The sequence below is a fragment of the Sparus aurata genome, chromosome 7, assembly GCF_900880675.1.
Source record: "Sparus aurata chromosome 7, fSpaAur1.1, whole genome shotgun sequence".
Classification (NCBI taxonomy): domain Eukaryota; kingdom Metazoa; phylum Chordata; class Actinopteri; order Spariformes; family Sparidae; genus Sparus; species Sparus aurata.
Genome location: NC_044193.1, coordinates 28,339,542 through 28,364,785, shown reverse-complemented (window position 1 = coordinate 28,364,785; position 25,244 = coordinate 28,339,542). Strand labels below are relative to the sequence as shown.

General features: G+C 40.6%; 1 protein-coding gene across 3 annotated transcripts; it reads right to left on the bottom strand.

Moving 5' to 3' along the window:
* Window positions 1–684: 684 nt before the first annotated feature.
* Window positions 685–24,120, bottom strand: LOC115584788 (carbohydrate sulfotransferase 11-like). Of its 3 annotated transcripts, XM_030422518.1 has the most exons (5): window positions 23,802–24,120; window positions 23,488–23,685; window positions 7,416–7,492; window positions 6,160–6,324; window positions 685–5,205 (listed from the first exon to the last, which is right to left on the bottom strand). In XM_030422518.1, exons 2-5 carry the CDS (start codon window positions 23,579–23,581, stop codon window positions 4,522–4,524), a joined length of 1,020 nt encoding a protein of 339 aa, XP_030278378.1. In that variant the 5' UTR covers window positions 23,582–23,685; window positions 23,802–24,120; the 3' UTR covers window positions 685–4,521. The 3 variants fall into 3 exon arrangements, with proteins under 3 accessions (XP_030278378.1, XP_030278377.1, XP_030278379.1); XM_030422517.1 differs by having other exon boundaries at window positions 23,488–24,120; XM_030422519.1 differs by having other exon boundaries at window positions 6,160–6,321; window positions 23,488–24,120.
* Between the last annotated feature and the right edge of the window lie 1,124 nt (window positions 24,121–25,244).

Sequence of the window (25,244 nt, the reverse complement as noted above, 5' to 3'; positions counted from 1 at the left end):
TGTATGTACTTTATTCCACCGTCATCATTTGAACGCGGAGGTCACCAGGATTCCATTGTAGTAGCTTTAAAGGCGCACTACGTAACATTTATCATTTCAAACATTAAAATGTTCAGAAACAGAACGTGACGGTGAAGAATTCACAGCGTTGACTTTATGCCATAGAAGTCTGTGGTCCCCCTGCACCTGACCAAGTTTGCCGCCTGGCGATCCAAAGCCTGTAACACACAGACGCTTCCTAGACTAGCTGCACTGCTAACTGAGCTAAATAGCTAATCAAACAAATTGAGGGCATTGTATCACCCGAGTCACTGCTGTTAACTGTAGTTGGTGGAGTATTAATTCAACATGTGGCAACTTGTAACATATTGCACCTTTTTTTAAAATGAAAAATGTTTTTTTTTTTTTTAAATGTATCTTTAAATAATTTCTCGATGTATTGCAGCTGCGTGACTCATGCAACAAAACTTAGCAAGGACAATTTTTTTCCCAGGGCTTCCTCGTTCATCCTGCACCACAGCCACCCATGAGCAGTGCTCTGAGGAACTGAACAAGTTCATCTTTGTCAAGTCTGACCGAGGACAGCTTCCCGCACCATCACGGGGGAAAAACTGCCTTTGGGAGAATATCCCTGAGTCTGCGATGAGGAACAAAAAAAACACCACACACACACACAGTCAGCGGTGCTGTTCAGGGATTGTATTTGTTGGAGCTTCAGGGTAACCAGCCAGTCAATCATCACATCAGCAAGTGCACTTCACTTATAAATCATCACATTCACAGTTTTATGGCACGAGTAAACTGGTGCATGACAGATTCTCTCAGATTGTGCTCTCTGTTCGCTATTTCACAGGTCGGACTAAAGGAACGTTTCCACACAAAAAAAAAATGGTCTGGAGATGTGACTAGCTGTGTCCATACACAGCAGCGTCCGCATGTTGTATCCCTTTGAAAAGAACAAGCTATGTGTTATTGTGTATTTTCCAGAAGAAGAAGAAGAGAAAAAAAAAAAAAGAAATTAAAAGGTAAAACATATATTTTGTGCAAGCGTGTCGCCGAGCCAGTAGGACGATAAAAAAACACGAAGGGTGTGATCGGGTTTTTTTGGCAAGTCGCATCTTCTCGCCAATTATGGCTTAAATCACACACTGCCACACAGGGGAGCATTAAACTGAAAAACCCTGTAATCCACGGCTGCAATCGCGGCCGAACGGAAAAATAAAATGTGGCAGAGGCGCGGTGGCGCAGATTGAAGGCTTGAATAAAAGAGGAAATCACTTATAAAGATACAGCTTTTAACACATTACAGATACTCACACAGATATTGCACTTTTTCAAAGCATGACTACAGGCGTACAAAAGCAATGTTTCCAGACGGGGGCCTGACTGGGCCTGTCTGACCGTATTCTTCAGCAAGATGAAACATTTTATAAAAGAAATCTGGAGGAGGCGAGATGAAATTACCGCCCGTTCCATGCCAGCTTGTCTGGACATGCACCGAAACAACTGTGCAAGCCTTCGGAGCAAAACTGGAACTAATATCCTGACTCTGGCACACGACTTTTTCGTGGAAATGATGACTTTTTGTTATTAAAAGGTTATTTTCGTGTTCTCAGGGATAACTAGCTATGTCAGGTCCAGATGAATCCCAGCATGCAATGTTTCCAATTCATCCAGGCTGGACCGGTGCCCTTATAGGACAGGTCCAGAGTATGGGATGGGACTTTGAGAAGACAGTCGTTACAATGAAAAAGTGATTTGACTTTTTTAGTTAATTGTTGCCAATCGACTGAAATTTTCATGAAACCTCCTCAAACATTTTTAGGAATTAGTGAAGATCGAAACATTAAGCGTTGATATCTTTACGTCAACAAAAAGCTACAGAATAGAGTCGTCTTTACATGTATTTCTTATAATTCTTTTTTCCTTAACAACATCCCCCAACTACATAAAGTAAGGCAGCGCTGTTTACCCTGGTTACCGGTATGATACTGGGTTACCAATGCACCGGCAGATTTGACTGTTTCAAGTGAAATTTTAAGGGTTTTGTGTGATTTTACTTCTACTTTCAAAAATGAATGGGCCTGAAGGAGAATTCAACTGATTTAGCATTACACTCTTTACACATTATGATGATTGTGATGGACAGTTTTTAACTCCAGGCATCCTTTTTCCTTCGATACATGAAGGCAACATTACCCACCATGCAACACAAACACTGTATGTTTGTTTGAATATTAATGAGGAGCAGCTACAAAGGTAACACCACTGATTTCCCAAATAAATTCAATTCTGGTTCTCAAAGGCCACACTTGATTTCCATTTCCATTCAATACCATTAAGTTGGTTCAGCGATTTCAGTTTCAATATCAATTTAGCTTTGATATGAATGCAATGCTGTCAACAAGTGATGTAAATTACACAAGGAACCATCTGGCCATGATACATTTTTATGTTAAGAATTCAAACGGTTCTGTGGATCTGTGGTTTAACATCTGAGTTTGGAGACATTAGTGGGGTAAGTAATGACGGATTATTGAGTATTAAGAATTTCAACGAAGGATAAACATTTTTTTCTAACTTTCCTGTTTTAAATAACCTTTGTGACCATTCAAATAGAGTTCTGAGTTTACAAAGTGCACCTGAATGCACCTGGAGTCACTATCAAAAGTGCGGTAATGACTCTCAGAATAGTTCTTTATGACGTGAATATTTTGGTTGAAGATAAAAAACATCAGCCCACATTTCCTGCATGTGGGACTTTTCAAGTGTTTATTTTGGACCCAGTGACACAATCCACAGGAAACATAGCAATTATCAAAATATTGATCTCTGACATGCATAAATATTTATCCGATCATTCTGATGAAGATCGATTGGAATCGGAAAAAACAATTTGTAAGACCCCGGCCTTGGTAAGGTCACTTCATTTTCAAACTTGTAGTCTTCTGTCCGAACAGACACCGACTCAAGTGACACCACTTGAGGAAATGTACTGAGCACAAAGAAGCTTTCTACACTTGTTTTCACATAAGCCATACAACTCCCCAACACCTGCAAGCAGACTTTGATGTGCAGAATCGATGGAATTCCCTTTAAAACGTACATTTCAAACTTGATGAAGACGTTTATTAAACCGGGTATTTTCACAGTACAGGCCATTAATAAACTTTTTCCTACATTAACCTCTGTATTATTTACCATAATTTGTGTCGTATTTGCTGAACAGGGCCCTGCAGTGGAGATGACTGTAGGTGGATTGACCCCTCAGCTGCCTGCATTCACCCTAACAAGGAGAGCTCTGACGAGGGGCAGTGCAGGGCTGGACCCGGTCCTGACCACAGCAATGTGGTTGTTTGTTCAGCCTACCTGCCCGGAGCTAAATACAGACGGTGATAGAGGAGGGGTGGCAACAAGCTTTTACTGGAAGTAAGCGGGGACTGCGAGTTTCCCTGGGAATTACTCTCAGGTATACATTTAAGATAGTGTCGGGGAGCGCTGTGATGAGTTAGATAAGACAGGCCCAGGGAACAGGGATATCATAATATCTCAACAGTCCAGAAGATTTCATATTTGGCATGGGTTCATGTGCAAAAGCCAAGACAGCAAGTAACTTTCCATGCAAACACAAATAAAAAACATAACCCCTCCCCTCTTTCAAATGAATCTCATTTTCACAAAGTCATGAGCCCAAAGCCTCGCTGCCTCTCACGTTTCCGCGACAATAAATACTTAATCCACTGACATACATAAATAAACGCCATCCAGTTATTATTGTGCTGTAGGTGCTTTGATTAAACCTGCTGTGTTCAGTTTCACAGTCAGCACATTCACCTGTATGCCTGTTCAAGAGGAGAACCTGCTCCCCCCGAGCTCTGACTTTCATTTATGGCTCATTAGTTCTCAAAAAAACAAAGAAAAAACAAGCCATGATAGAACCTTCGCTGTAGTGGGCACCTCAGGGTTGCTGATAAGGCTTTATCACACTGACTCAACGACCACATGTGACAGACAACGAAACTGAAAGAACGATATGCAAAATTTGACAAAGCTGTTTGTAGATGAGAAATGGTATTCAGGTGACTAAAAAATAAATAACTGAATTCTAACGAGTCCTGAAAGGAAGGACCTGTGAGTAAAGACATGTTCATGTGTCACCTGCAATTTTAAGCAACCTGCGTCTGCACTGTTCTGCTAGACTTCAAAACAGTTCGGGGTTTTCACACTGGAACGCAAACTGACAGATATGACATATGCTTGGACTTCAGCACAGACTGCTGTCAGAAGAAATGTGTTTCCATTTTCAAAGTTCCACTCACTGAAACCAGAAAATCGAGTTTTTGGGGGGGGGGAAAGTCAGCGTTTGTGATGGACCACTCACAACAGGGATGATAGTTTTACAAGAGTCCATGGCAACCAAAAAGTGCTAAATGATCCATCACTAACAAAAAGTCTGAAGGGAATGTGAAAGAAAAGCATCATCCATCCAGGGTGCTGATGTCTGTCCTCTGTTCTCCACCCTCATCGAGTCCTGAGGTACTCTGGTGTGGAGTAGTTGAAGAGCAGGAAGTCCATTCGATACAGGTTGAAGAGTTTCTTCTGGTAGAAGGGACTGATGTGCTTAAAGTAGCGTGCTGCCATGTTGCCATCAGTCCTGGTGCTCTTACCAGATGTTGGAAACTGAAGCGTTCCCTCCACTCCAGCCAACCTGAGCACAGCCTGAGCGTCTGGCTCCAGAGTCTCGTACTTCCCCACTACATCATAGTGGATGAGACAGGGGTGGCAGAGGGAGTGCACCCGCTCCCAGTGCTCATTCAAAGGCTCCTCCCGCTGGGTCCGAGGGTCCACGAGGTACTGGACGAACTCATGGAAAGAAACGTCATTCCCTTTCTCCAGCGCTTCGGCCTCCGGGTTGGCCCGGTGCCGGCGGATGATCTTTGTTCCGTAGCGTTTGTGGAAAGCCGTGTTGTAGCTGCGGGTGAACTTGTTCCGGTAGGCGGACACCAGTCGCTCAAAGGGCTCCCGCACGAAGATGAACTTGAGGTAGCTGCGGAGGCGATGGTTGATCTCAGGGACTGAGAACTCGTTCAGTGTGTGGAGGTTACCTGCCACGTGGGCCTCGTTTGCAGGGATGGAGAGGGGGTCGGTGTAGCGACCGTCACTGGTGAGGACCATGAGGACGCGCTTCCAGTTGGTGCAGGCTACCTGGAAGTGATGACAGAGAGGAAGATTTTCACATTCACACAGTGTTCAATCTAAACTATAAATACTATTAAAGAGATAACTACTTGCAGTAAAACATTTTTTTTTTTGTGTTTGTCTGTTTGCTTTTATCTAATTTATTGCAATTGCTGCTGGTTTTAACCTGTTATTATTTTGCAGTATGGAACAGGGGTTTTTAAACTCTGTGGGCACCCCAAGATAACTGCAATGAACACCCCCACCCACCTCCTTGTCAGCAGGAACTGCAGCGATGCCATGGATTCAGTGAGTTGGTGCTATGGGCTACAACTTAAGCCCTATTCTTTTGTTTGTATCCTGTATTTGTTTGCATTTTGGCAAGTTGGCCCCATTAAAGGTATGCCGATTTAGTTGTTAGCAGTTCCTGTTTGTAACGTGTCCATGGATGTGCAGACGACAATCACTAGATTACTTTCATACTGACAGAAACTTAAAAACATGATGATTCTCAGGCAGGTTCTGGAGTTACAAGAAGCCTCTTTCTATATGATTTCTAGGCAGAATTATGGACATTTAATTACAATGGACTTCTGGGATGATGATATTCTTGGCAAGTGGAAGTACCTAGAAATATGTGCATCATCAATAAAATAAATTAATTCATTTAGAAATGCAACACTTTTTGATCTTTTCTCTGTCTGTTGTCTACACTGACTCTGGTCACACTGAATGTCCCTATCTGATACAGGTTACAGGTCACAAGTAATAGCCTATTCACACAGAATAATCTGAATTTGGACAGACACTTTTTGATCCACATCAGCTTCTTTCTGTCCTAATCACACATCCACATCAGCTTCTTCTGTCTTTCCCTCCATGCCCCCTCTCTCTACTCTTCCTCTTGGGAGGCACACCTCACAGTTTGAAAACCTCCGGTCTACAATTTCAACCACTCTACTTAATCTCATGGTAACCAACCTTGGGCACATAGCAGTAAATAAGGCTGTGTTTATCATCCACAATGAGGTGTTTGAGATCCTCCGGCGAAAGCACCTGCCGCTTCCTCATGTGGCTCAGACACGTCTGCTCCAACAGCTCCCTGCGGCCTTGGAGGGACCTCTGAGCTGCCGACAGCTCCAGCTGCTTGTAGAGATGTGATCAAGACAATGCAGGGGGCCAATGACGGACGGCCCGGATGGGTGATTGAGGAAGAGAAGAGGCAGAAAGCGAAAAAACCTTGAGAAAAACTGTTAGAGACTAGTTGTGTGTTCAGAGAAATTCCTGTAAACAGTGTTATTATACAAGAGTGTGCACATTTGATTATCACAAGATTTAGTTTTATTAGTTCAAGACAAGTTGATTTCTCTTTTTTCTATTTTAATAAATCATCATAATTTAGCTGAAGCTTTGTGTTTTGGTTCTGTTTTTTAGTCTTGAGGGAATTATCTGCCTCCCTAAATGCGTCACTATGTTCACCACCTACTTTCTAACTGTGTCTGTTCGCCATTTGGTGTTGAGAACATGTGAATGTTGAAAACAGCTGCCAACTGCAGCCAAAATGTAAACCAGAACAGGACATTTGAAGCCAAAAAGCTAAACAACATTGTGAAACAGATTCAGATGATAATTCTCTGTAAGCTCATCGCTACGAGCGAACACGCATTGTCATTTGTTACATAAATATCATGAATGTCACAATTTTGATTTTAAATCAGAAATCTTTCAAAGACAAGCCTTCTGACGGGCAAGTCATGGTGCGTTCATGTGCAAAAAATGGAAATAAAACTCGTCAGGCATAAAAGTTTAACAATAGCATAGCCGTCGGTGCTGAAAGTGTAATCAAATTTGGAGAACCATAACATCCTTTATAAATACTGATTAGAATTGCTATTGCTGAATGTTTCCTATGCATCAGAACGCTTCTACTGTACAGCCTCAGAATTGAGCATCATGTTTTCAATGAGTCGGTGTGATTCAGAGTCAGAGAAGTATTTACAGAACGAGTTTCAACAGGAGTTATCTTCAGCTACCCAGTCAGGATTTTCCTTAACCAGTAGTACTGATATTGATTAATTTTACCCGGATGATAATCATACAAAAAAATGTATTACCTACACCGGAAACTTGTTCTCACTCATCCCTAAATAATGTCGATTTCTGGATCAAGTCAATCATTATTAAGTTGGCAAAGCCTGACAAATATATGTTTAATATGTGTGTGTTTATGTCCTCACCTGGTCTCCATTGTATAGAGTCTGCAGTGGACTTCTCCTGCTTTTCCCTGGTGAACTGTCTGTCTTCAAACCAGCTTCTAGAATTAGAAAAATCAAATCAAAACACTATTTGATAGAGGAGTTCTGTTTTTCTTGATTTTTCATCGTTCCAGTGCATTTCTTACTTTTCCACAGGATTTGTGAAAAATGTCAAATGGATAACACATCGGCAAATCTTTTACATATCACACAATACATGTGTTATGTTAACGTAAGAGCACATGTGATGGATGTTCACTGCGGGTGCTTTGTTGACGCTGTCACCACTGATTTAAGCCTGTCCACATGACTTCTATTTTTTCAGCAGCCTATACCTGCAGGTCATACATTTAGGTTCTCAAATAAGAAACACCTCTTTATAATGCGTTGTGTTTTTGCACAGAGGTTTAAATTGCCTTATAAAGATATCCATACAGCATTAGTGGGAGGGTCAGCCAGAGCCAACTTTCCAACCCCCTCTGCTTCAGCCTTTGTCATGACGTGTTGAAATCCTCCCTGCTTTCACTTATAGATTCCATGGGAACAGTGTGTTCTTCCAAACTCTTTCTGTAACTCTTATATAAGTTACACCACTCCGTCTCTTGTTGCTCTAGCTGCAATTACGTTTGTTATTCATACACAGCAAATTAACTGGACGACAAAACAGATCAGATTTGGAGACCACCCAGTTCCAGTTTCCTAACATTATAACACTAATCCAGGATGCATGCAACACTGATTGGTTAGTGGGTTACACCAATACTAGGCTGCATAACATGTAATGATGAACCTGCTGACAGCTCTGCAGGTTTGAGGAAAGTATCTGGATGGAGACTTTGTTATCGTCTCTCCTCCCTCCTCCAGTCTTTATAAACACATCTGTCTTCCCCTTCAATGCCCCACTCCCATCCCCCTCCTGTCCAGCTCCCACCCCAGCCTGATGGCAGTCAGTGTTTGGGTCTGCAGCTAATGGAACTGAGCAACTTAAGTGATTTGTTTTGCACATGTGGCTAAACAATGCCTAGGATTGCTTTACATCTTGCACAATAGTGGAATGTGTTGGAGGTGGAAAGAGGAGGGGGATGTGCTTCATGTAAATTAGCACGGGGGAATCAGCTTGAGAGACGGCCTATGGTATGACAAGAAAATTCCAGATACATATGGAAAGTATATCACTTGGCAATAAAAAAAAGAAGATGGGGGTTATACTCTGTATGGAATCCAGAAGGACAAAGAGTATGTTCCTTTTCTTTTTGCCAAGTTCGCATTAAGCAACTTTTAGTACAAAACTGTTTTGAAATGGCACCCAAATTTAATAAATCTCCCTGTCAGCGCAGGACTCGAATCTCATAAAAAACATATAAACAACAGCTATTCTCAAGCTCTTGAGATAAAATCAAACTCTAAATCATAACTGCTTCCTGAAATGTTGAGGAATCAGAAAACAAAAAAGAGAACAATTACAGTACTGGTGACTAAGCAGATATAGAAAAATATGTAGTATAAGAGGAAGTAAGACCGAGACTGTGTGATGCAGCCTCTGCCTGTCCCTCCTCTCTGCCTCAGCCCACATGAACCATCAAAATCCTCGACTTCCTCTGGCTGAGTCTGCCACATCATCTGATCACAGAGATAGGCATCTAAATCTTGTTGGACCATGTTGAAAGCTTTACTAGACAGATACAAGTCACATCTCAGGCCATGTGTGGACACAAGACAAACATGCATTACATCTAATTTTATATGCAATTTTAATGTAGATGATGAAAACATATATATATAAATAAATGTGTTCTGCGCAGCACTCCAGAGAATCATAGTTACAGTGCATTCCTGTTAGGATTACATGTTGAAGAGAAAGGAGACAGAATGGTTTAAAGAGGCCACAAAACAGCAAACTGCATCCCGGAGGTTGGAAAAAAAAACTTGAAAGCTCATCATGCACACACATCAGACATTCTTCCAGGTAAAGCTGAATATAATGTATGAGGTGCCTAAGCCCTCAGTCAACAGCACTGCAGCTCACATTTTAAGCAGCTAAGCCTTCTGCAAACTCAGGACGCTTCCTCAGGAAGCTAGAAAGTAGGTCACAAGACACTTGTGGAGGCCCTACTCTTATTAATGGTTTATTATCTGTTTTGTATAAACATCTTTAAACACTTCATGATGGAGAGGAAAGGCGTAAGAATTTCATCCATTCTGATATATTGAGGCTGAAACAGTAAAGAGGAAAGTATATGTCAAATAAAGAGATAATCTGTGGATGGAAAAACCTAAGGTCGCACTCCTGTTTTGAGTCCTCCAACCTTAACATAAGTTAATAATATAACTAGTTTAAAGTCAGAAAAGGCTATGTGGTAATAATATTCAAAATTACGTTTTCATTGTTTAATAAAACACCTGTAACTGAGATTCACTGTGTGTGCGTTTACTGGGTGCTCTTCCATGGAGTCTGCCTTGTCGAACCACCATGTTTCTACAGTAGCCCAGAACGGACACACCCAACACTGGCTCTGTAGAGGGCCCTTTGCAATTTTTTTAAAATCTTTTTCTAGCAGCCTCCATAGCTTCTTCTACATGCTTGGAAGTGAAGATGAAGAGTATTCATTGGTTGCAGTACTCAAACTCACTGCTAGATGCCACTAAATCTTTAGTTCTTGAGCTACCCTTCGCTAGCTAGTAAGCCCAGTGCAGCTATTGGTCTTACTACTGTGGCTGACTGGACTCTGCCTGGACTGCAGCGTCTGATCACTGAATTAGTCAGCCTTCAAAACTGGCATCTGCCAGGTCGAAGACAGGGGTCAAGCATGGATGTGATTTACACCGATGAGGACTATGACTCCAGGGACAAGAAGACACAGCAGGAGAGGACAGGAGAGACATGAAGTGGCAGAGGGGCGAGAGAGTGCAGAGACTATAGTTTGGCTTCTTTATTTTGTTTATATTAAGTTTGAATCAAGTGTGTTTTACAATAAGTTACCATGGCAATTATGTGAGTGTGAGTTATGGGTGAAACTGGAATTCAGATGGTGTACAGTTGAATTTTCTGATTAAAAAGGGGAAATTGATGGAATTAGCAATGCACAATATGTGTTTTTTTCAGCTGATACCAATAACCAATAATTACCTGCTTCCTGCATGGCAGAAACCGAAAAATAACAAATAAACATTACTGTACAATAAGTTCATCTATCTGTAGCTTAAAGTATTGGAGACTGCAACCACTGCTACTTGATTTACTTCATTTATTTTCTTTCCTTGTGCTTTAGAACTGGAAAAGTCAGGTGACGAAATGTTCATATTATTAGCTTTCAAATTCCCCTGGGGGATAACCTGTTTTAACCAGTTCCTTTCAAAGTGGCATTTAATCCAGTAACCAACCTGATACCCAATCTGTATCTTTTCTAAAGAAAGGGGAAGTCATGTAACGGTCCTTTCCAAATGGTGGCTGCCATTGCAGCATTAGTCTGTTATGGGTATAGACTTCTTTGCTGCTCAAGTGCAGACTATGTTTTAGTAACATTGCTCTAGGGATGGCAATGATGGTCTGTCGAGCCATCAAATCACAGCACTGGACTAAATTGTAGATTTCAGCAACAATGGAATGGGTTGCCATGAAATGTGTATTATTGTAATATAACAATATTGTAGATAGATGATAGTAATAATAACTGTGAAATTAATTGTGAATCATCTGGACACAACCTACACTGACTAATTGATTGATTGATTGATTGACTGATCTACAACTCTATAAAATGTACAATTACATCCAGCTAAAGTCATTCTATTGGTAATTTCTCTAGAACTTTAATAATCTATATACAACCCAACCTAGAGGAGTTAAAATGTTGCAATCAGGGCATTTCTAACCCTTTAAACTGCATCTAAGCTTCTACCTGCACCCACAGGGTCAATGTTTTCTCTGTTAAATGGAAAAGTAAACGTCAGAGTTCACTCCACTCTTATCATCATAAACCACATCTTTTCTGTGTTGTATCGCATGCACCAGAAAACCACCATTTCCTCTCAGATCCAGGAAGTGACACAATATAGGCAGTTGAAGAACAGCAGAAGAGTCTTATTACACACACAAACAGGCACATGTTGAACCTAGGTCTGTCTGGTTTGTCAGGCATGTGAAGCTTTGCTGATGTTATATTTCCCAGCAAACAAGGTTCCATTAAGTCTGTAAACTAGTCTGAATCACTATAAACATAGAGCACTATACTATGACTAAGCAGTTGACGGGAAGTTAGTGTTAAAGTATGTGAAACGTATACTAAGATGCTTTCACAGTGTGTGTGGGCCCAATTTATTAAAACACTTTTGATAATTTAATGATTGTTTTAATTAATAAAAAATCTCTTCCCTCCTCTGCTGATAAATGAGCTTCCCTTTTTTGAAAAGACTCTTCCTCTCTGTGATCGTAATAAATGGTACAAAGGACTCTGTGGCATCGATAATGTAAATGTTTACTTAAAGAGGTAAAGTTACACTTAATTGCTCTCGATATAAAGGTCTTTCTTTATGAGGGTCACGTACCAGAAGTTTCCATTGGCTGAAAGAAAACCCACAATGTAATTTGATCAAGGTATATAAAAGTCTGAAAGTGACCGAAAGAGAAAATAGGACGTCACAAATGAGAACAGCTGGAGGCAGGAGTAGACGCTGGGATTATCAGGAGGAACAGGCTGCCAGACGTTCTATGTTTGGTCCAAGCATAGCTTGACTCAAAGGTGTCACACCATCCACATGCTATGAGCTGCAGATGGTGGTAATTAGCCCAACAAGCTGAGGTGACTTTACGATCACTTTTATCCTTTGTAGTGCGGCAGGCAGTCCATATGCTTACTTGCACAGTACTTTCAAATCAGAAATGGTACAGAAAAAATCCTGGAACAGATGTAATTAAATTACTACATCAAAGGTGTATTTCTCACTTCAGAAAGTTGCACCTCGTAAAATATGTTAGCGTTCAGTTTGACCCCCTTGAGCAGTTTGAGCAAAAGGCTAAAGTTTGATGGACTATGAGTTCACTCGTATTAGACATGAGAGCAGAGAGGCTCCCCTCAATTAGTGAGGCCCTAACAAGTTTAGGTTATTATTCAGCGCTGTGTAATTACAGTGTGCGTGTTAGGGCCAGAGTGAGAGTAGCCAAAGGGGATAAAGCAACCCCTGTACTTGTAGTACTTATACTAGAGCTGTATACTTTTATTTATATTAGCCAATACCACTTTATCTAACTATAAAGCAAGGAATCTGTCCGTCTGTCTGTCTGTCTCTGTCTGTCTGTCTGTCTGTCTGTCTTGAGAGCTGTTTATCACCTCTACTTCCCACTTAGCAGGTGTGTTGCTGAAGACCAAAGATAGTGAAGCACCAATGTAACATGTTCAATATTAATAAATTTTGAATAAACAGTGAACGCCACCGGGAGTGGTGCAACGCTTCCATATAATCGATTATGTAAAAATGTCAATTTACGTAACGTGCGTTGACGCGGAGGATGTAAGATGGCTGCGCTTATACAGAGAATGGAATCCACATAAGAGCAAGCTGAAGAGAAAAAACCTTGCCCACTATCAACTAAAGTGTGGGAGTATTTTAAGCAGAGACTTAACAACATTGTGAGCTCTGCAAGTTAGAAATTTGGCTTATCACAGCCATGCTTGAGCACTTCAAGCAGAAGCATCCCAGGGCAATTTCTTAGGGCAGCAGCTGGAGAAAAAAAGCACCTGTTTACGTTCAACCCCCACCCAAACGTAATATATATTAGGGTTATAAACATGAGGAATGTGTTGTTGTTGGTAGTAATTGATTTTCTAATGTCAAATGTTTGTCCCCCCTGCATCACTGCTGCCACTAGACCTAACATTACACCACGTATCATCTTGCATTGTTATTTGGCTGTTTTACATTTGCTCTTTACTCTAGTAGCCACGTTTAACAAATGAAATGGCTCCAACTAACACTGAAGACTATTGTTACAGTCTGTGAGTGTTGTTACGATCAGTAAATCCTTTCTGATTCTCCAGTTCAGGGAAAGTCTTGTTATCACATACAAATTATTTCATCAGTGTATGTGTAGTTTAATCAATAAAAAATATCATCGTTGTGCTGCAGCGGGGCGATGGCTTGAGCGCTCTAGCTTCATGGTTCTGCAAAAAGACAGCTTGGCTCACACATTTTTCCTCTCATGTGATCTCACAGGGAAGCAGATAAACCAAATGGAGATAAGCATGGTGCAACAACTTGGTGTAGTAAAGCGTTGTAGTGAAAAAAAAAGGCAGAAGGTCAAACAAGTCTGAATGAGTGGGTAGATGTGGTCAACACAGATTTTCTCTTCTTCAGTGAAAACTGTAGGTGAGATTTTAAGTTAAGCTAGCCTTAAGGGCTAGAATGTTAATTGCTTGCTTGGCTGCTTGGCTGCTTTCGGGATGCCTCTCTCATTGGTTGTTGTGTTCGGGTTCAAAAAGACCCAAAGTAAATTGTTAGTTTAATTTATATCACCATTAATACAAACCAACACATCAGCTCCTTTTGAACAACCCCTTTTGCTCAAGCACTGCACCAGTTACATGTTCAAGTTCAACTTGATTTGTCCTCACTGGATAATTGGTTTTGCAGCAGACAGTTAAACATGAAAAAAGCAACAAATTGTAACTTCTTGCAGAAAGGTAGTTGATTGTTGAGTCTCATCCCAAGATCATCAAATATTGACAGTTTGGATTGGCAGCTCAGGTTGGATGCCAACCCAAAGCGTCTATACTTGATAATCTGGGGATGATCTCAATTAACAATCAACTATCTTTCTTCAAGAGGATACATTCCGCTGCTTTAAGAGCTGCAAACAGGAAATCAATTTAAATAAACAAATTCTAAATTTGCACTAGTGGGTCTGGCGGCATGTTCCCCTGGGCCAAAGTGTTTGTCTTTGGTCAGTAATGGTCAAAATTTAAAATCCTTCATTATCCTTCAACATTTCTGTCAGCATTTACAGTCATGTGATGTGTCTATTGATGAAAGAAAAGTATGGTAATGTAAGTTAGTTTCTCTGAGAGGGAATGAGTCTAACTTCTGGTAAGAGTGTAAGCACTTGCACTCTAAAATGTAGTACTTGTAGTTTGCAACAGCAAACATGAACAATCAACGCTACTGTTTTACAATAGAACAAGTCAGCTCTGAGGCACAGTCCAACCATGACCATGAAGCACTGAAACCACAGCCACATCTTTAACTACTTCAGACACCGGCCTCCAGCCCTTTTCTTTGCATAAAATTCCCTTTACCCTTAGTTCTTCATCTTTTTAAATAAGTCCTTAATGTTATTCTTTATTCAGAAGCCAGAGGGCTTAACAATTTACAAGATAAAGCATATTAGTGATATTAACAAATAGACTTTTGATACACTTCATCGAGTGAGGCAGAACAAATGGCCAGTGGGTGTAGCATGAGGTGTACAGCACTCTCTAAAGTGCCATCAGCATTGTGGGGGACCCTACAGGTATTATAACATCCTTTGTTTGTTTCGCAGCCGGCCTGTGGTTCAATTACAGGATTGCACTGTATGAGTATGGATGGGTGTGTATGTGGACGAACAGTGTGTCTGTGGGTAAATGCGTGTTCACTGACAAAGATTACAGTGTGTGTTACAGTGTGTGTGTGTACAGTAGGATTAGGTATAAAAATGACAATGTGAATTGTGCGCTGACTCTGTGTGTGGGCAAGGCACATCAGAGCAGGCCTTGATGTTGTCTGTTTACAGTTGTGAGGTGGAATCCATCACCGTCAGAAAGCCGAGTGGATTCTGCTTTGTGAACTTGAGTGGCGAGCTTCAAAAACCTGTCACCTATCTGGAGGGGTTTGTTTTTCAAATCCAGCTCAGATTTATTCAGTATAGTGACAACAGTTTTGACAGTACAGCTGCATGGTTTAAGGAAGAACCTCTGCTTTAAAATATGTTATTCAGGTGCCCATGGGGCACAGCTAGATCGGACAGTTTGCTTTTGTTTCCCATAGCTGGGAAACAGAGAGAAGAGTATTCCCACCCGCCAGTATGTGAAGCCGTGTATAATTGCCTAGCAAATGGAGTGGAAAAGTTGGAGAGGATGAATGTAGAGCAAACAGCACCATCAACACAGAATATGTTCATGGCTCAGAAATACCAACAGCAGACCAGAGACACAAGTCCTGGGTCTGCTCAAGGACAACATATGTCAAATCAGTTGGTTGCCATGTGATATCATAGCCATCTAATTTTCACAATAACAAGCATAACCATATGTTTAATGTTATGGTTGATTAAATAATGGCATGTTGTAGTTCTTAAAATCTATGAGCTCTATATTTACATATGTTGGTGTATAAATGATTTACACTTAACCAAAAGTTTTTGAATCAATCCAACACATCACCTTAGGGCCACTGCACAGCTGCAATGGCTGCAATGTAAACCTTTGGGGCAAAACCGATCATCAAAGTTACCTCGACCAAAGGTTCTTGTTTTTACCGCTGACAGGCTGAGGTTGTTATCTTAAGTGTCTGACAACATTATGGACACATTCCTCTGTAGATAGACCTTTTTGTTAAATAATAAGACTAGAGGTGTAGGATTCAAGGAGAAGATTCGCTCTGAAATCTCTCAAGGTGAGTTGTTACAATTGTCATCTAGATTGTCAAAATCAGTTCAATATTCAGCCATGACTTTGGAAATAAATTCCTGCTGTCAGTTCCTCTAGGTAAACTCCAAACTCCTTTCTCTACCCCTGACTCACATTTCCACTGTAGAATTGCTTGCAACAACTCAAATCTCACAAGACTTTGGAGTGAGACTTCTCTTCGAGCATGACATGGGTTTATAGCTCAAAAACAGATCTTTCTTTTAAAAATAACATCTTTGTTGGAACTGCTGTTGTTCTGTAATGTTGTCAGACACTAAGAATAATAATCTCAGCCTGTCAGTGGCAAAAACAAGTATTTTTAATTTGTTGGTCAGAGTTGCCCCTAAGGGTTACGTTGCACTCATTGCACCCGTGTCACGGCAACCACTGAGGCTAACTACTCGAACGATTCCAAAGGTTTTTGTTGGTATGAATCATTTACACACCAAAACATGTAAATACAGGGCCCAGGTTTAAAAATACCTGTAACTCCACGTTAAGTATGGTTTTGGTACTTTGGGTGTTGTTAGAAAAGGCTTCCTGTGTCAAACAGCCATGCTGACAACTTGTCAAACTACCACAAATGTGGATTTCACTTATTCTGTGAATGCTGACAAGTTCACTCCCCTTTATGTCAAGTGCACACATAGTGCACCGTCCCTCTACACTGAGCCAGTATACTTGGCATGACAGATACACTCAAAACCACACACACAACGCCACTGCGGCACAGTAGTGCTGAGTCAATGCCACCACATAAAAGAGAGTCTGAGAGGGAAGAAAACTGGGTGTTCATCGCTATTTTTGTTCAAATTATGATGCATCTAATAAGACTGGCTGACTGGACTGGAAATAGCACATGTCAGGGAAATTTCCTCAGTTTGTTGAAAATGTTTTCACACTGGCTTGGGAAAATCAAACAATTAAGTACCAATGGAAGTGCTGCTGATGGAAATGCAAGACATTTCAATTTTATCGTTAATAAAGAAAGAAAAAACTTGGAAAAGCTGAGGGGAAAAGGGTGATTCTAAAGAATCATTTTTCCAATTTAGAAGCTCTCAAAGCCCAATATTTATGTGCCCAGATTTGATTTAAGGGTTGTGATTACAGGGTTGATTTCCTCTTGCCAATTAGCTATAACTAGGTCAAAAGCATGCAGCAAAAAGCAAAGAAATGATCCGCAATCATGACTTTAAATGCATACATAGGCAAATTCTGCTGAGATGCTGACCAATCCTTTACTGCCGGAAATACAAACCAAATTCTATAAAACTCACATTAAGCAAATCTCTTCTTGCACCTCAGGGCTATAACTAATGGTTATTTTTTCATCAATTATTTTGTTTTTTACTTAAATCTAATTGTAAGACCAGTGTTTTTCAGTCCTGTTCCTGGAGGCTTCCCTTCCTGCATGTTTAAGATGTTACCCTGCCCCAACACACCTGATTCAAATGAATGGATTGTTATCAGGCTTCAGCAGAGCTTCATGGCGAGCTGATCATTTGAATCAGGTGGGATGGAGCAGGGAAACAACTAAAACATGCAGGGCAGGGGGCTTCCAGTAAGATTAAAGAAACACTGGTTCGAGTTAGGAAACATCAGCTTCAAACAAGTCCAGGGTAATCCTCAAATGTGTAATTTTGTATAAATGTTTACTATCACACAGGACTAAGAAAACCTTTTAAATATTCACAATTGAGAACTCGGAACCTGTAAATCTCAGCAACTTTGCCTAAAACGTGACTTAAATGACTTATCATTTTACTTTCATCTCGACAATCCAGCATGCCTGCTGCCATTGCAATTTTTTAGGTAGTTTCAAGACACAGCAGAAACTGGAGACACAAATGATCTGTCACATTTTCAACATCATACATAAATAAATAATATATAAATAGAGAGTATAGATAAATGACACATCAAGTCCACATGTCATGGCAGTACATGCTACAGACAAAAGGGACGAGACAATTTTCAAAGAATTTTGATTGGTTGCCATAAGCTTTTTTTTACCTTAATATCACATTTTCTCTATTGAGCTAACATAACCCCAACATGCCTGTTATCTTAGTTACTCAAAATGTAAGGTGACTAAAACTGGTAACCATATTTGCAGCTCAACCAAAAGCTGCTGCCTTGCTGCCAACCTGGCAAGCACTTTTAAACGTTAGTGTTAAAGTGAAACTCTCGCCGAAATGCAACCTAGGCTTTTTTTGTCAATGTATTTGAGTCAAACCTTCATGTAAATGCATAATTTCGACGAAAGAGGAACTTTTAAGATATACCGTGGTTTTGTTATCGGGTCAAACTAAAAAGAGAGTTTTTGGACAACTCACGTTAGCAGATGCTTCCTCCGCTTGCCCCCGTCCTGCCAGTGAGAAGTATCAATCTCCGAATGCGATGTAACATGGAGGACAGTTAAGATGGACCGCTCCTAAAGCTTAGTTCCATATAAATGCACAGATTGGTTGTTTTGTCGTTAGCGAAAAACAATATTGACCTTGAAGTTGAAAAAGGAGCCGCATATAAGAAACAGTAGCGTTCCACCTTGACTCTCCTCAAAGTTACGTTGCATTCTGAGATCGATATTTCTCGGCTGCCATGACGACTGAGAGCGGAACAAGCTACTGCTAAGGTGAGTTGTTCAAAAACTTTCTTTTTAGCAAACTCTACTCTGTACTCTGTGTACACAAACAATGTTCTCAATGCCCTTGTTCATGTGTAGAGACCCTGGTGATACTACGAGCAAAGTTTCATGTTGTTTCGAGCCTTCTTAGTGTTTTTAAAATAGCTATTTTGATGCTATCATAAAAGTGCCCCTTCCACTGAAAAAATGAGCTTGACCCAAAAACAAAACTACTGTAAATCTTAAAAGTGCCTCTTTCGTCATACTTATGCTTTTACACAAAGGTTTGACTCATATACATTGATAAAAAAAAGCCTAGGTTGCATTTTGGCGAGAGTTTCACTATAAGGCCATTTAGTGGAAGTAGTTTTTGAAAGGGGAATTACGTTTGCCGTCAGACAAAATTTTTCTATGCTACAACCTATTTTTAGTCATACATGTGTCATGTCTTGAAAACCAAAGAGAACCTTTAAACAAAACTTGAGAGTGCTGTATCTCACGGCCAAACTCCAGTGTTTAAATTTACATTATCCTGCCCGCAAAGGAACTGCAATTAAATTGGAAAGAAAGTGAAGTATCTGTAAAACTCAAATAAATTAACAGTGAATAGAAAAACAAATCTAGTGTGACTTAAGTAATGAGTTTATAATAGTACATTGGAGAGCACTCATATTTCTTTTCTGAGTGCCAAACCCAGGGTGTTGGCGCAGGAAGGCAGACAATGGAAGCACAACAATAATATGCACTGTGCTTCCTGTCCGGTATTCAACAGCAGGCTTAATTGGGAGATGTGGTTCCGTAAGACAAGTGGACTGGAAACATGAGGGTATTTTAAAATGACATCTAGTATGCCTCTGTTCAACTTACTGTATAAGTACCAGACATTCTTCATACTATATAGTTTTTGTAGCATTCATCTGTCTTTGCAACAATAGCAAAGATTATCCTCCTTCTGGGAGGGATAGCTTGACAGAGCTTAGTGTGCAATGAGGGTTTTATAAAAAGCAATGAAAAGAGGAGAAACAGATCGGAAGAGGAAAGACGAATGAAGGAACAGAGGACAGACAGATATAGTGATATAGTGGACAAAATATGGTACAAAAACATGTAAACATAATTCATACATTCATAAAGGATACACAAGTAAGAGTGTGTAAAATATAAGCCATCAAACTGGGACAGTTACGGCAGTACCACAGTAATATGATGCCATCCACAGAGTTAAGCTCATTACCATCAGTACCACTTTCTGCTCTTTAGTCTCAATCATACACCCAGCTCTCAATCAACAGTAAGGCACAGTTACTGGAAGAAAACTCACATTTCTCATCCTCTATATTCTAGTGGTCAGTGGACATCAAACCTCTAACACCTCAAGAAAGAAACTGCGGACTGTGCTTACTCTCAGTGTCTGATCACACCTGTGTACGTTAGATATTCATACTGTACTGAAATGTAATAGCTTCCATTTTATCACACCTGACGACTGTCATTCAGTTTGAATAATCATCTAGTTTGGGGTGTGACATCATATCATGGAGAAGAGCCTATGAGTTGTCAACAACAAGTCTATCAAGTCTACAATCTTTTAGTCCTCTCAAAAGTCCTCTTGGGGTTTTAAATCCCCAACAATGTGTTGAGCATTCAGCAATTTTATGAAGCGTGGTAAACTGTAAGATGGGTATAATCTATACTGAACTGATCTAAATCTCAAATAAGGAAAATGTACTATCTTATCTATCATGTAACTCAATTTCTTTATTTGAAATGCCAAAATTAATGTGTCAAACGTTTCTCTGACTAATAGTTGAAACTCATTTACTTACAAATAGCAACTAGCTACATTTATGAAGCTGGAACCAGCAAATGTTTGACATTTTTGCTTGAAAAATGTCAGATTTTTTTCAAAACAGCTGTCAATTAATGACACATTCGTGCCTATTAGTAATGAAAGCTAGATTAGCATATTTTATTAAAAGTATAGCCCTTGTGAGCACTCTTATTAAAAGAAATATTTAGATAGCTCTACATTCCAACAGTTATCACTGTGATAGAGTGTTTGGTCAGTAGCCCCTGCTCATGCAGTAAAAGTGGAATCCCTGGCCACTTTATCCAATCAGGACAGACCTCCATAGAGAGGTCGTCCTGTCAGCTTGGGGCAAACACAGAGAGCAGGATCCTCCTGCTCTGGTACCTACACCAGCAATGGTTGAACAGGGAAAACTACCAATTCAGGCGCTCAAGATGAGGGCATACACTACTGAACAGGCCAAGTGATGAAAAATGCTTTAAGAAAAAGAGAGGCAAAGAGAGTTGCCTCTAAAAAAATAAAGAAGTTGTGCAAGAGCGGTGACGTAGAGAGGGGGGAGGGGATGCTACCTGCAAAACAGACAGGAAGTTATCTAAAACGCTGACAGCAGCTATCGGCTATCAAACCTCAATAACGTCAGCCTACTTTTTGAGTCCAAATACTTTGGATATTTGAAAACTATTCACTCAGATTTAGTGGCATCTCAGTTTCACCCAGTGTTGGCAGTAAGATGGCAGTTAGCTTACCTCTGAGCCCTTGCTCTTTACCACAGGGGGCCATCAATAAAGTATTGTTTGAATGACGTGTAACCAATTTTATTTTCAATACCTTCATGCTGACCTCCCCATACAAGTGAAAATTATAATTAAGAATATGAACTATAGCATTGCATACTATGACATAGCACCCATTTTAATTATTAATGTGTAATCAATTTATGTAACGTACATATTGGAATAGAAATTATTGCATTTTGGCTTTCAATATACCTTATACAGACCTCAAAAAGCCACTGGCTTTTATATGAGAGAACCGGATGTGCAAAACTGCTACTTATTTCTGGGTTTTAGGATTCTGCAGCACTCAACCGAAAAGCTCTTTTCCTTTTTTCCTTCAATTTTTCCATCAGGCTCTGAGCCATTTTGTTTTATTTCTTTAAAAAAACTGCACAATTTGCAACAGAGTTTCCTTTTTTTTTTATGTTGATTCTTGTGCCAAGATAAACGCAGTCTTCACTCTTCATCTTTGTGTTCCATCTTGGTTATAATTAAAATCTCTATGGATGCTTTCTTTGTCAAATCGCACTTAAGCACTTTCTGTGCATTTGTCTCAAAAAGATGATAAAAGACTCTGTATTACCTTACCTTTTTTAATTCTTAATTAACAAAACATACATTCTTTAACATATGGTTACTTCTCTAGATTGTTCTAGTTAGGGACTACTGGCTGCTGTCTTCTCCCCTGTTACTTCACTATGCTTCCGATAAAAAAACAGCAGAAGTGAGAAATGACGACCAGGAGATAACTAAACAAGACATTTGGTGTTGCTTTTCATACTGTCTCTGATGAGATATGCAGTAATTAATGATGCCCTGTGCTTCATTGACATCCTGTGAATTATTCATCTCTAATGTGGCTCCAACATGCTCTTTATGTGGTCTGCATGTCTACTGGTGGGGCTGTAAAAGCAGACAAGTTTAAACAGGACAGACAGTAAGGGTACATACACCTAGCTTGTAGAGGAGGGGTCAGTGGGAGTGGTGAAGTATGCTGCATGTAGGTTTGGCTACATGTGGTTTGTGTGTCTGCCACTGACAGTTACGCACATATTCAATGTGCGGCGGTCTATAAAAGTTGATTTATAGCAGAGGTTTGAACTGTTCCATCACGGGCATGCGCTGCAGACAATTCAGGAGAGGTTAAGGGTGTAACGATGCTTTATAATGTTTTACCGTATCAATCATCTTTTTATATACTATGAGAACATATAACAAGTGCAGACGCTCAGTATGCGCCTTGACTTGTGCAGAGTTTTCCATTTCATCAAAAGCCCACATATATTGATCCAGCTCCTGTTGATCACAAAATCCAGGGCACTCCTCTCTGTACCCCCTCCTCCCCTCTTTACCATCACAATGGAAAACACATCTTTTTTTCATCAAATGCTCCTCCAGAGCCTCTGCTCTGCCCATGTGCCATTTTGCTTCGGCATGTACATCAAATCAATCATCTAAGCCATTTTTTTCCCTCTCTCTGACTCCTCTCCCTGGGAGTCTTCACTCCCCTGGGGGCAGATCTGTCTTGCAATGTCCAGAGCAGGCAACAAAGGGAGAGGAGAGGTAAGAGGAGGAGAGGAGGCTAAAGCCCAGGAATGCAGGGGGTCTGTGGGAGGGGGGGTTTCAAAACATTACAGAGTTCACAGTCAGCTTATTCATACTTCACTTCAGTCGCACCTGGTTCCGTCTCTCTGCACATGGCCTTTCTTTCACATACGCACATTAACACACAGGTGTGCCACTGTTTCTGGATTCAAAAATTGTCTTTAGGATACACGACTCTGGCTAAAACCACACAGCCCTGTTTAACGGACGAGTGCTGCGTTAAAAGTGCATGCAAGACCACCACACTCCATTATCTGCTCGTTATTACTTCTACATTGTATGTATAGACGTGTAACAACTGCTTTTCTCGATGACCCCCATGTGCGATTTTGACTGCAATTATCCTTACATTAAATGTCTATTAAACACAACACCAAACAACACGTTGGAGCGTGAATGTCGTCTTGCTAGCGTCAATACAGTGCAGACAATGCGTTTATCACAAACGATATAGTTTTACTTTCCTTATGCCCCCCTTCACTGTTAAGTGTAAGGCAAATACATAACAATAAATGAAATAACATTACAGTACGGTTATTGTACTTCTTTGAGTCACATTGTATGAGTGAGGTCTTACCTGGCTTGGTGATGCTCTGGAAGTACAGCACGAGAACGAAGAGCGAGCCGAGGCACGTCGCCAGAAACAGGCGTCCTCCTCTGGGCATCCTCATCCTGAAGCCCGGCTCTTCTGGCGGAGCCCCCGACCCCTCGTCGCTGCCTCGACGCGGTTCATGCGAAACGGAGAATTAGGAGCCTGTTCATTAACTGTGAGGAACTTAAAAAAATAGAGAAAAATAAAATAAAAGCCCACAGCCCACCCTGGAATAACGTTAGCTGGGCTGCTGAACGACAGAGCAACAAGCCGGTGATTTCAACGTGAGTGGGACATACATTCAGAACCGCCCGCTCTGGTCTTTGCCGGTTATTTAGATGACGTTAACTTAAAACTAATGACAAATTAAGCAAGGTGACTTTAAATTCAGCGTCAAATAACGTTTCGTTGATGTAAAAGGCCTAAAGCAAAATGAAAACTTATGAATAAACTGTCTCTCTCCTCCTAGACTCGAGTTGTGACTCAAACTAATCGTGTCTGGAGTTTGTCGAAGCTACACAAACTTCTTCTTCTTCTTCTCCTTCGTCTTCTTCTTCTCCGCCAAACATGGACGGGGCACCATGCCATGACGTCACGCCCACCCCTCTATCGCGCCCTCTCCCCGATTCACAGCGTCCTGTGCTGCCTTCACGTAGCGCCGGAAATTTTAAATCTGCACCCTGAACGTCGGGATTTTAACGTGATGTAAGCTCAGCTGTCCATTATGTAGAGAGCGTGTCGCACATGCGAGATGTTTCATCACTTTTTGGTAAAAAGTAAATAAATGAATAAATTAAGTCAACATTTAGCCGATCGAATCAAAAATGTAACGCGCGGTGTGTATTTCAATTGAGCCACATGACTATCGACTTGTGAAGTTGGGGCTTACGAGGAGCACCTAAAGGCTCCATTAAAGTCGCTCGCAGGGATTTCGACAGTGACTCGAGGTACAGCATGTCCGGTTTCATGCGACAACTGACTGTTAAATGACGCTGTATGTGAGACGTTTCATTAAATGAATGAATTAATACAAATAGATAACTTGAGTCGCGTGAAACTTTCAGACTACTAAACACTGACCAAGATAGGCAGAGAGCATACGTACAACACACACAATATGGGCACAAATTTGAATATACAAACTCACAGTTTATCACTGACAGAATATCTGATACAAGGACATTATATCAAATACATGTTAGTGGTGTGGATCCAGGAGGACGACTGAGCAGGCAGAGGCATCGCCAAGAGGTGCCCAGCTCACATGACCTCCACTCTGCCATGCTGACCTGGAAGAGGACAGACCATGCATTTTAATGAGCAATAGTAAAAAAAAAAAAAAACAACTAAAAAAACATCAGAATGAAACATGCTGTGGTTGATATCTAGTTTTATTTCTTCAAAGTCCCATTTGAGCTTGTTGACTGAAGTTACAGGCTGCAGGGAAATGCCGTGTACCCATGTTGTGTCATGTTGGAAAGTTAATATGACAGCAGTACTGTTCCTTTACTTTTTATGTTGTTTACCAGTGTGCATTGAGATATACCTAGGCTACTCTCCATCATACAACCCATCCATTAAAATTTTCTAATTCCAATAATACTTTATATCATGTAAAATAACAGCTCATTTACAACTGTTTAACTTTTGGAGTTTATAGGCAGTATTATTTGAATGTGCGCAGTTCTTCACTTCACCATCTGGATATGTTCGAATTCCACTGTGCTCGACTTTCTAGACAT

What these genes read in the sequence shown, in the direction of transcription:
- LOC115584788 (XM_030422517.1), bottom strand. Translation starts at nt 23,581, where the DNA reads ATGAGGATGCCCAGAGGAGGACGCCTGTTTCTGGCGACGTGCCTCGGC. An exon ending in CCAGAGCATCACCAAGCCAG is followed by an intron (nt 7,493 to 23,487) that starts GTAAGACCTCAC and finishes TTCTAATTCTAG; the next exon opens with AAGCTGGTTTGAAGACAGAC. An exon ending in CTCTATACAATGGAGACCAG is followed by an intron (nt 6,325 to 7,415) that starts GTGAGGACATAA and finishes CATCTCTACAAG; the next exon opens with CAGCTGGAGCTGTCGGCAGC.